This window comes from Acartia tonsa, chromosome 14 (assembly GCF_053477335.1).
Source record: "Acartia tonsa isolate MP-2025a chromosome 14, ASM5347733v1, whole genome shotgun sequence".
NCBI lineage: Eukaryota > Metazoa > Arthropoda > Copepoda > Calanoida > Acartiidae > Acartia > Acartia tonsa.
Window position 1 is genome coordinate 12829048 of NC_137273.1, and position 10682 is coordinate 12839729.

The window sequence follows — 10682 nt, forward strand, 5'->3', positions numbered from 1 at the left end:
GATTTGTCAATTATACATAAAAAAATATATCTTATAATTATGAGAAAAAATCTGTAACTTATAGCAGCTGATTAAGTACCCTTTTTATTACGGCAAAATTATTTACAGAAATTTTCTTTTTGTACTAATATCTTTAATGACAACTAAGAAATTATATACTATAATATTAATCCTTATACTTAGGAACGGTGGATTTTTCATCGAAAATCATCGGCTATGGGGAAATGGTAAGAATAGTTATATATTTTTTGCATCGTATTATAGACAGCTTTCCGCAGATAAATAAATGAAAATTATAATATCAATTCCAGTTTTATTATTCCTAAGGATTTAAGATAATATTACCTTATCGGTTCTTTATATTGGATAGGTTTTAAAAGTACCCAAATTTCGTTTTGGCCAACGAATGGAGTAGTACTAGTATAATTATATTTTACAGTAAAATGTCCTCTCTATAATTAAAATTTTGTTAAGGTAAGGGTGCAGGAATAATCTTCAACAATGGCGAGGGATGGTCAAATCAAAGAAGGTTTTCTTTAAAAACCTTAAGGTAAAACCAATACTTTATTGATTGCTCTGCAAAATTTGTTCACTTAGGAAGAAGGAGTGGAGGAGGATTTTAATATTTTGCTGATGTAATAATATCAATATGAGGTTCTCGTGAATTAATAAATATACTTGTATAAATAAGTGTTCTACTCTATTGTATTATATTTAGAGGACTCTAGATTAGGATATATAAGTTGGAAGGAATTTTAATGTTAGTGGGAGATTTGAAATCTGCATCAAATTCATAGACGTCCAAGGGGGGGGGGGGGTAAAGGGGTGATTACCCCCCCCCCCCAAGTGAATTTGGGGGTGCCATAGGCACCCCTAAAATTTTGGATTTATGTATAAAAGCGAAAATACAATTTAAGTTAATTAATTTTGACCAATAGGATAGGTTGATTGGAAACTACCTACGCTCTAATTGGGTGAATGATGTACGACACTTAAGCTTCTCCAAGAGTGCAGATAGTTTTCAATCCACCAATCACAGATGTCAAAATTAATTAACTTAAATTGTATTTCCGCTTTTAGATAAACAATTATACAAAAAACTAATTTTATAAAAAAAATCCTTAAAAATTGACGCAGATTTCAAATCTCCCCATTAAAACATTAAAATTCCTTCCAACTTAATTATCCTACTCTAGATATATTTAGTACCTTAGGAAAATTAGAAAAGTCGACCCTGCACTTTCAATTTTAGATTTAAAAAGAATAGCATAATGTTTTGGAGGGAGTAGGGGGTGGGGTAAATCATTATAAACATTTCCGGGACCTTTAGAAAGCTAACCTTTTAAGGAAAACCATGTCGGTTAAACGGTTAGAGAGATCCTTGGCCACAGACACACAGACATAATGTTACTTTCATAACATGATTATTTATTATCTTTGCAGAGATTTTGGATTCGGTAAACAATCCCTTGAATCAACTATGAATTTAGGTAACTTTTTAAAAGTGAAACTTTTCTATAATTTTGATATGTCAGTACTTCCGTAACAGATAGATTCTATCGTCAATTTCGGCAATTTAGGATTTTCTTATCGAATTCAGGTAAATACAATTTATAAAGCTTTATCAAGTCTTAAAATGATGTAAGTATGTTCTTTTTAAGAATCCTGAAAATGCGCATTTTTTTTGAGAAATATTAAAACGGATTTTTTTCCATTCTTCTAAATTATGTTAAAAATTAAAATTAGATTTTGATATTCGTTTGTTTACTTTCTAATTTGTTAATCTTCGCTTTTATGGATGTTGTCACCCTTGCGTTTGTTACAAAGTTTCAAAGAAATGACAGAATATGTTATTATTCATATATTTACTGTAACAAAAAGTAAATAAACAATAAGATAAGAAAATCATTTATTTACTTAAAAATACGTTTTTTTAGAAATCGACGAAATGATAGAAAATTACTCTGTACAAAAAGGAGATACTTTAATTGGGCTGGATTTTAATCTACCTATTATCAATATTCTTTGGCAAATGGTTGCTAGCTCAAGGTATAGATAGTTAAATAGATAGTTGGATGTATAGATAGATGGAATTAGATAGATAAATACATAGGTATTCAAATGGATAGGTTGATATAGGTATATCTATTATACTGTGCATGTAAATAGTGGATAGTTTGATGTAGAGATAGATAGATATGCAGATGGATAGGTACATATATAGATCTACCTTTTATACATTGGCTAATTGAATCCAGCTAAATAAATGGATAAATAAATATAAGGATTGATGGATTGATAAATAGATAAATATATATAAGGATTGATGGATTGATGAATAGATAAATAAATATAAGAATTGATGGATTGATGAATAGATGGATATTGGATAGATTGGTTGATAATAGATATATAGACGAATGGAATCCTGAAATCTTACACTATGTGGTTGTTAAAAATAACTTTATAAGTTTTCAATTAAAAGGTGTCATTCGTATAGAACATTACTATAAGCCCAAATTTTAAGTTTTTTCTTTGTTGTCCTAACGTCAATTTATTTAGAATCTGTGACGCTGAAGGTGGACCGATTTTCCGACTTGGGACAAAAATTAAATGAAAAATTTCAATGAAAAGTCGTATTTCAATGAAAAGTCGTCTTCCATAGAGAAAATGTCTTTCGTTGAAAATTGAATTTTATGTCCTTTTATTTAGAATATGTGACGCTAAAGGTGAACGGATGGTCCGGCTTGTGACAGAGTTGTTCACATCTTCACCAGCCCAATTCTTTCTGCCAGAATTCTTCATGGGACTAATCCTTAAATATCTTTAATGAAAAATTTCAATCTAAAGTCGTCTTCCATATTGAAATTGTCATTCTTGTATGTTCATATGTCCATTTATTTAGAATATGTGATGCTAAAGGTGAACGGATGGTCCGGCTTGTGACAGAGTTGTTCACATCTTCACCAGCCCAATTCTTTCTGCCAGAATTCTTCATGGGACTAATCCTTAAATATCTTTAATGATAAATTTCAATTCAAAGTCGTCTTCCATGTCGAAAATATCATTCTTGTCTTACAAAAAAATAATTTGGTATGTTCATATGTCCATTTATTTAGAATATGTGATGCTAAAGGTGAACGAATGGTCCGACTCGTGACAGAATTGTTTACATCTTCACCAGCCGGCCAATTTCTGCCAGCTTTTCTTCTGGGACGGATCCTTAAATATTTTTAAAAAATTTTATTTCAAATTTTTGTTGTCTAACTTAGACACTATTTGACAATCCAATCTTGTTTTAAACTATTATATTACTTTATACATATTAGATCAATATTGACCATTTTTTTATTCTTAAGAAAATTAAATGGGGGATTATCCATCTCTTTTTAAAGGGTTTTCTTTCCCAGTTCTTCTCTCATCTCCATCATTTTTATGAAGTTACATGGGTCATTTTAACATAATTTGGGCTTTGTCTTAGAAGTAGGTATAATTGTTTTTCTCTGTCCGAAATTATTTACCTGTGTCTAAAATATTAATCCTTTTAAGTCAACTTAAAAAAATTCAAAATTAATTCCAATTTGACAAGAAATGGTAAAAATGTATAGATTACAAAGTTTTTACTTGGTTCTTACTTAAAAGTCTCCCGTATTGGTATTGTATTTCTATATGTATGTAAATTCAAATAATTTAAGGATTCATTTTTAGAAAACGTTTTCTAAAAAAACTGGCTACGCCGTAAGAGCTGCAGTCTTAGAGGTAGATTTCAAATTAGTCAAATATGTTTTTTTCTCGTATTCATTCGAATCCGGTGGATAGGAACCGGTTCTCATCCATACGAAAAAACTATGTCTAGCATTGTATTATATCCAGCTTTCTACGAATATAAAAATGTACAATCATAAGATTAAAACCAGTTTTTTTAGCCCGTGCCTTCGGCACTTCGGGGCTAAAAAACTGGTTTTGATCCTATAATTGTACATACTATATCCGCGGAAAGCCGTTTATAATACGATGAAAGAAATAACTATTCTTCCATTTAGAAATTGTTGAAGGTTTTATTTCGGGTATAGTCCCTTTCGTGGCAACGCATCTTAAGGGGCGATTCTTCGTATTTTTCACAGTAGGTTTTCTCCTATTTCTATCCTCTGCGGGGCTAATTGCCTAAGCCTGTGGGACAATCACCTAATCTAACCTAAAATAACCTATAAAAAGCCATTTTAAAATACGACGAATCGCCCCTTAAGGGTCGTTACCACGAAAGGGACTATTCCAAAAATTTCTTTTGTCCGTCAATCAGTCAGAGTGTCACGCTATAAGGAAAATTCGATTTTCACATCTGTTGTTCAGAATAGACGGCTAATTTTTTTGGTAAAGATTCCTTGTGCCAATAAGCATCCAGTATGTAATTTACTTTGTCTGTCGGTCTATCAGTCATGCTTCAAAATATGAATATTCAAAAAATATAAAAAAAATACATGGTAAAAGTTTCCTGATGAAAAGTTTTTATATTCTTGATTTTGAAAAATGTTCCTCAAATCTCATTGTCCATATTTCCACTTGCATTTATTTGTGCTTCGCTACTAATGTACATATGTTGTCATCCTTGTTCTTATTTAGGAGCACAAAAGCTACCTGCTTGATATCATAGAGGAACATGAGAAAACATTTGATGAGGGGCATATCAGAGATTTCATTGATGTTTATCTAGCTCAAGTAAGTCAGGATAGATAATAGAATACACCGACAGATGGACAGCCGGAGAGACAGACATATATGTATACATAGATATATAGATAGACACATAGATAGATTGATTGATATATATACACAGATAGATTGATAGATAGATTGATAATAGATGATAGAAATCCTATTTTATAAAGTAGTAAGGTTTTTTTGTCTGAAACTTAATATTTCAATAATTATTGAACCTATTGAGTTGACAAAGCCCAAATTGTGTTAAAATTGTGCCAAAAATGATCCAAATGACGTAATAAAAATGAGAGATTATCCATCTCTTTTTTAGGGGTTTTCTTTCCCACTTCTCCTCACATCTCCCTCATTTTATTGCGTCACATGGATCATTTATGACACATTTTTAGCACAATTTGGGCTTTTTCATTGAGTTTTCTTTTTTAGTGAAGCTTTACAGAGGTCAAATGATTATTTCAGGACATTTAATTTTTTTTAGATTTAAGACTTGAAATAGTTTTAGGCTATTTTTTTTCGATCTTCCAGCACAAAGCCCATATATGCTATGTGCTCAGTCACTTTTAGAGGGTATAGTAGATAAAAATATTTATATTGGTTAAATCGGCAATTGATATATAAATAGATTTAAAACTAGATAATAATTAGATAGCGCGCGCCAATAAGACCAAATTGCTGCAAAATTGTGTCAAAAAGCATCCCTGTGACGTCATAAAAATGAGGTAGATTAGACGAAAAGTGGGAAAGAAAACCCCTAAAATGATATGTATAATCCCTCATTTTTGTGACGTCACATGGATGATTTTATTCGCAATAATCATAGATTTCTACTTTTAGATGAGGATTGAAGGACAGAGTAAATTTTCAAAATTTGATCTTGCTTCAAATCTATTGGATATGTTCCATGCCGGCACAGGTAAGTTATTAATTTTAGTGTGTTTTTAATTCAGCACTCTTGTTTTACTCTATAATCAGCAGGACACTTTTATATAATTTCACAGTGGGGTGTATTAAGGAATAAACAGGATTTCATTATTTAAAAGGGTGTTAGATATAAAAAAAACTTAGATTACTTGGCCGCTGCTACTAGGCAAACAAAACATTGATATTGGATTTGTTTCACTTTGTATTGTAATAATTTGCGAATTTAAAAGATGTGATGATATGCAAAAGTATACTGTCATCTATAATTGTAAGGGATCTTGAGAACTAAGACAATGGACGATAAATTGATGTACGTACATCCCCAATGATGGTAAGCAAAATTAGCTCTTAATTTAAGTAGAATCAATTTCTTGAATTTAGAAAAAAAATCCTTTTTTAGAAACTTCGTCTACAACTTTGAAATGGTTTGTTCTGTACATGGTTTTAAATCAGGTATAGTCTATATTTGCTTATTTTTAAAAATTATCTAGCTATTACTAAGCATTAAGGGTTTTCATAGATTTTTGCCTGCAGGGATTATTGTAGCCCTATTCGGGTGGGGGGGGGGGGGGGGGTGTCCAAAAAATCACTACTATGGCGGATGGTAGGTACATTTGATTATAACCTATCCTATCTCTGAAACTATAAGAGATATATCAAGACACGCTATCTGCCTATCCTACTATCTATCTAAGCCTGGCAAAATAAGTTTAGAAATTAACTAAATAAAGTATTGAGTTCAACCAGACCAAAATTAAAACATATGTATCTATCTATGTCTCCATCTATCCATCCTATATCTATCTATCTATCCATCTATCTATCTATCTATCTATCTATCCAACTATCTATCTATCTAGGATTGGAAAAAGAAGTGTAGAAATGAACTAAATGAAGTATTGGGTTCTAGCAGACCTGAATTAAAATGTATTTATTTATCTATCTATCTACATATATATCCAACTATCTATCTATCTAGGATTGGCAACAGAAATGTAGAAATGAACTAAACGAAGTACTGGGTTCTAGCAGACCTGAATTAAAATGTATTTATGTATCTATCTATCTATGTATCAATCTATCCATCTATCCATATATCCAACTATCTATCTATCTAGGACTGGCAAAAGAAATGTAGAAATGAACTAAACGAAGTACTGGGTTCTAGCAGACCTGAATTAAAATGTAATCATGTATCTATCTATCTATGTATCAATCTATCCATCTATCCATATATCCAACTATCTATCTATCTAGGACTGGCAAAAGAAATGTAGAAATGAACTAAATGAAGTACTGGGTTCTAGCAGACCTGAATTGAAACACATGCAAGACCTTCATATTGTCATGGTATGGTTTTATTTCATGATTCCAGGGAGGTTTTAACCTTGGAAAGATAAAAGGGAAGTCGGACCATGCTTGTTTCAATTGTAAGGGGGTTATGACTCCCTTCAACACCCAAATTCACATGCTTTTGTAATAAATTTTTCAGTTCTCTTTAACATAGAAAACTAATGTACAATAGTCAGGGAGTAAGGGAGGGACAATGGATCGAATATTTAATTTTTAGAAGTCTCAGACTTTGGGTACTGGCTTTAAGGGAATGTGCAAGAATTTAGCAGGTTCTGACTGACATTGGGTACTAGCGCATACTTGCCGCTAACTTGTTGAGTTAGTTTTGAATATAGCAGACGAGTATCAATAAACTTAATTTGCTATGAGATGGCTGGTTTTAACAATTTTTTCTCCAGAAAATATCATTTTATAGATTAAAAACTTTATTGTGATACTTGTGTAATAACAATCTAAGAACCCTTAAATTTAGGGTTATGGGGCTATGGGGTGAATGGGTTCCAGGATCGATTTTTCTAGTAATTAAGTACAGAATGGTTACGCCAGTCTGATGTTATGGTAATCTAATTTTCAAATGAATGCTTTTTGTCTTATTTCCTAGTTTTAAAAATTTGATTAACACACCCTTTACAATCTCCTTAAACTTTTCATGATAAATCTGGATTTCATGGCCTTTCAGCGAAAACTCTTAAATTAAATTAATTGCCCATTGTCCCCTCTCTTACTCCCTGACAATTCTAAACATTAATATTTCTTAGGCGCGATTATTGATAGATGTGTGTTTATAATTTTTTGTAAAGATTCCGATGACAAATTAGCTTCTATTATTAGCTCACATTGTCCCTTCGTCCATCTATTACTCAGTAGCTAAGCTTCTATTGTAGAATTTTCTCTATTGCTATTAAAGATCTATAAATCAATCATTTTTCAATTTATTAATCTATCTATCAATCTATCTGTCTATTTAGGCGACAGTGGCTGAAGTTCAACGACTGGGTAGGGTGGCTTCCTTCACCCTCCCCCACCATTTAGCCACTGATTATGTTTACAATGGTCATAAATATCCTAAGGTATTATTCTATATATTTGTAATTAGCATCGCAGCTGCTTTATAATTAATCTCAGTCCCAACGTCCATATGGCAGTTTGTTGAGGGATCTTGATGGATAAGACAATGGATGATAAATTGATGTACATCCACAATGATGAAAATCAAAATTTCCCCTTTTGTATTAAAAGCATTTAACACAGGTCCTCAATGTTGAGATAAAACTTTGGGAACCAGTATTATTTATAGACCAATGTTCCTTTCCTCCCTGTAGATTGTTAATTTATTTTGCGTTTTGTGACCTAATCTTACATTTTTTAGATACCCCCCTTTGGCAACGCTCCTTAAGGGGCGATTTGTCGTATTTTTAAAATGGGTTTTTAATAGGTTATTTTATGTTAGGTTAAGTTATATTGGGTGAGAAATAGGAGAAAAGCTACTGTGAAAAATACGAAGAATCGCCCCATTAAGGTGCGATGCCACGAAAGGGACTATAATACCCCCCATTTATTTTATCAATATAATTGTCCTTTATCATTTGCTAGCTGATAAGCCCCTAAAGGCATCTATGAGCACTTGAGGTGGGGGGGGGGGGGGTGTTGGGAATTCATCCCCCCCTCATTTTCAATTTCACTTTTTTAAAAGAGAAAGAAAAAAATGATTGGGATTAATTTTTTCTAGGGGCGATTTTTACCCCAGTAGTTATAAAACTTCACAGGACCTATGAGAACCTATCAGGAGAAACATATCGGTTTAGCGGATAGCGAGATCCTTCGCCACACCCAGAAAGAAAGTCATTCAAAGGATTTTTTTTAGGGTTCAATGTGGAGGGTCAACCTGGAATATATAATGCATGACCCTAACCATTTCTCCGACCCCATGGAGTTCAACCCCGCAAGGTTTCTCGACGCTGATGGAAAGTTTGTCAAAAATGAAAGGATGGTTCCTTTTGGGATAGGTAAGATACTTATATATAAGCCCCTAGAGGAAACTAAAAGCAGGTAAAGAAAAGGGGAGGGGTGGTCGACCCTTCACTTTCACTTTTTAAAGTACTTTTTGAGGTAGAGTATTTTTCAGGGATGATTTATCTTTGTACCTTCCCCCAAAATAGTTTTAAACCTCCCCTGGAGATATAAGAAGCTTTACTATAATGGAGAACCATATCAGACTAGCAATGAGCGAGATCTTAAGCTCCAGTCAGACAGACAAAGAGGAAGGTAAACTCTTAAATGTGGTTTCTCGGCTGTTATTTAGGATAGACAGCTGAAATATTTGTTAAAAATTCCTTTTACTAAGAATATTAAGTATATAATTTTCTCCATCACATACTTTTCTTTTTCTATTTCTATATATATCTACTAGCGGCTTCGCCCCTAGCCTCTAGGGGCTTTGCCACAAGAGATGGTAAAAAAGTGTGGAAATCTTCCACAAAGGTTACAAAAAAAAAAAAAAAAAATGGGGGGAATTTTTTTTGTTTTTGGGGGGGATGGGGATGTCCCACCCCCCAAGAAAATAGCGTAAAACCAGGACCACAGGACCAGTAGGTATATTCCCTGAAGAGTAGAATCCAATCGGTTCAGTGGTTACCGAGATCTTAAGCTTCAGACGGACGGACAGACAGACATCATTCTACTTTGTATTATAGATTTATTAATTAAGGTAAAAGAATCTGTATGGGAGAGCTATTAGCTAAAAACGAGGTGTATCTATTCGCAGCAAATCTTCTCCAAAAGTTGGAATTTCTGCCCGCCAACAGCCAACCCCTGCCCGACAGAAAGAAATATCTTGCACAGGAAAGCATACTTATAATTTATTCATTAACTAGCGGCTGAACCACCAGCCTCTGGGGGCAGAAAAATAGCCTATAACAATACCAAGGCTTAAATCTAAAAATAAAAGGCCTAAAACCATTATATGGGACCTATGTGAAACTTTTCTTCAATATAAAACTCAATGGTTTCTATAGTTATTTAATTCTTAAAGCAAAAAAACCTAATAGTTTAAATAATAGGACAATATCCCGGTGATTTCATTCAAATATTCTTTTGGACCACTGAAAACCTAGCCTATTTTTATTTAAAAAACGTATTTCATACTACAACTAGTTACTATACCTGTAGGAGGGGTCTTATAAACTTTTATAAACATATAAATATTTATATTCTCAGCGAGTTTGATTGTGGTCCATATGTCATTATGATGGAAACCACTAATATTCCTTATCAAGTTTCCCCGCTCAACATAAATAACAATGTCCTTGCATAATAGAATAATTGTTATGTAGACTCAAAAATCTAGTTTTTTTTCCCTGGAGGAAGGGGGGGGGGGGTACATTAAACTATATATGACACTAGTATCCAAAGTTTGATATCCCTGTTTTCCTTTTTGTTGGCTCAAAAAGTTTGAGTACTAGTTTTGTCTAAACTTTTCTGAAATTTTAACCTACATAAAGGATAATTTTGTTTATCATCATTGGAGATCTATATCAAATTATCATCAATTGTCTTATCCCTTAAGATCCCTGACTTTTTTCCAAGTTTCCTTAATAAGTATGTGTATGTGGCAGGTGTCCCACATTCCTGATGATTTCTATGTCAGAATCAAACCAACTGAGTTTATGTCATAAAAATATTTGTACTTATGT

The 10682-nt window shown here is 32.7% G+C and overlaps 2 protein-coding genes across 2 annotated transcripts in view; both read left to right on the forward strand.

The window, feature by feature from the left end:
• LOC145305790 (farnesoate epoxidase-like) overlaps positions 1 to 3213 on the forward strand; it is a 28233-nt gene extending 25020 nt beyond the window's left edge. The window contains exons 5-9 of the mRNA XM_080147599.1: positions 182 to 227; positions 475 to 550; positions 1444 to 1490; positions 1938 to 2049; positions 2906 to 3213. Of these exons, the coding sequence (XP_080003725.1) occupies positions 182 to 227; positions 475 to 550; positions 1444 to 1490; positions 1938 to 2049; positions 2906 to 3023 (399 nt within the window). The 3' untranslated portion in view covers positions 3024 to 3213. The remainder of the gene's footprint in view (positions 1 to 181; positions 228 to 474; positions 551 to 1443; positions 1491 to 1937; positions 2050 to 2905) is intronic.
• A 403-nt stretch (positions 3214 to 3616) lies between these two features.
• Positions 3617 to 9885, forward strand: LOC145305791 (cytochrome P450 2J4-like). Its single transcript, XM_080147600.1, has 8 exons — positions 3617 to 3759; positions 4621 to 4716; positions 5551 to 5629; positions 6038 to 6090; positions 6895 to 6987; positions 7959 to 8060; positions 8855 to 8996; positions 9698 to 9885. Exons 3-8 carry the CDS (start codon positions 5551 to 5553, stop codon positions 9868 to 9870), a joined length of 642 nt encoding a protein of 213 aa, XP_080003726.1. The 5' UTR covers positions 3617 to 3759; positions 4621 to 4716; the 3' UTR covers positions 9871 to 9885.
• Positions 9886 to 10682: the final 797 nt, after the last annotated feature.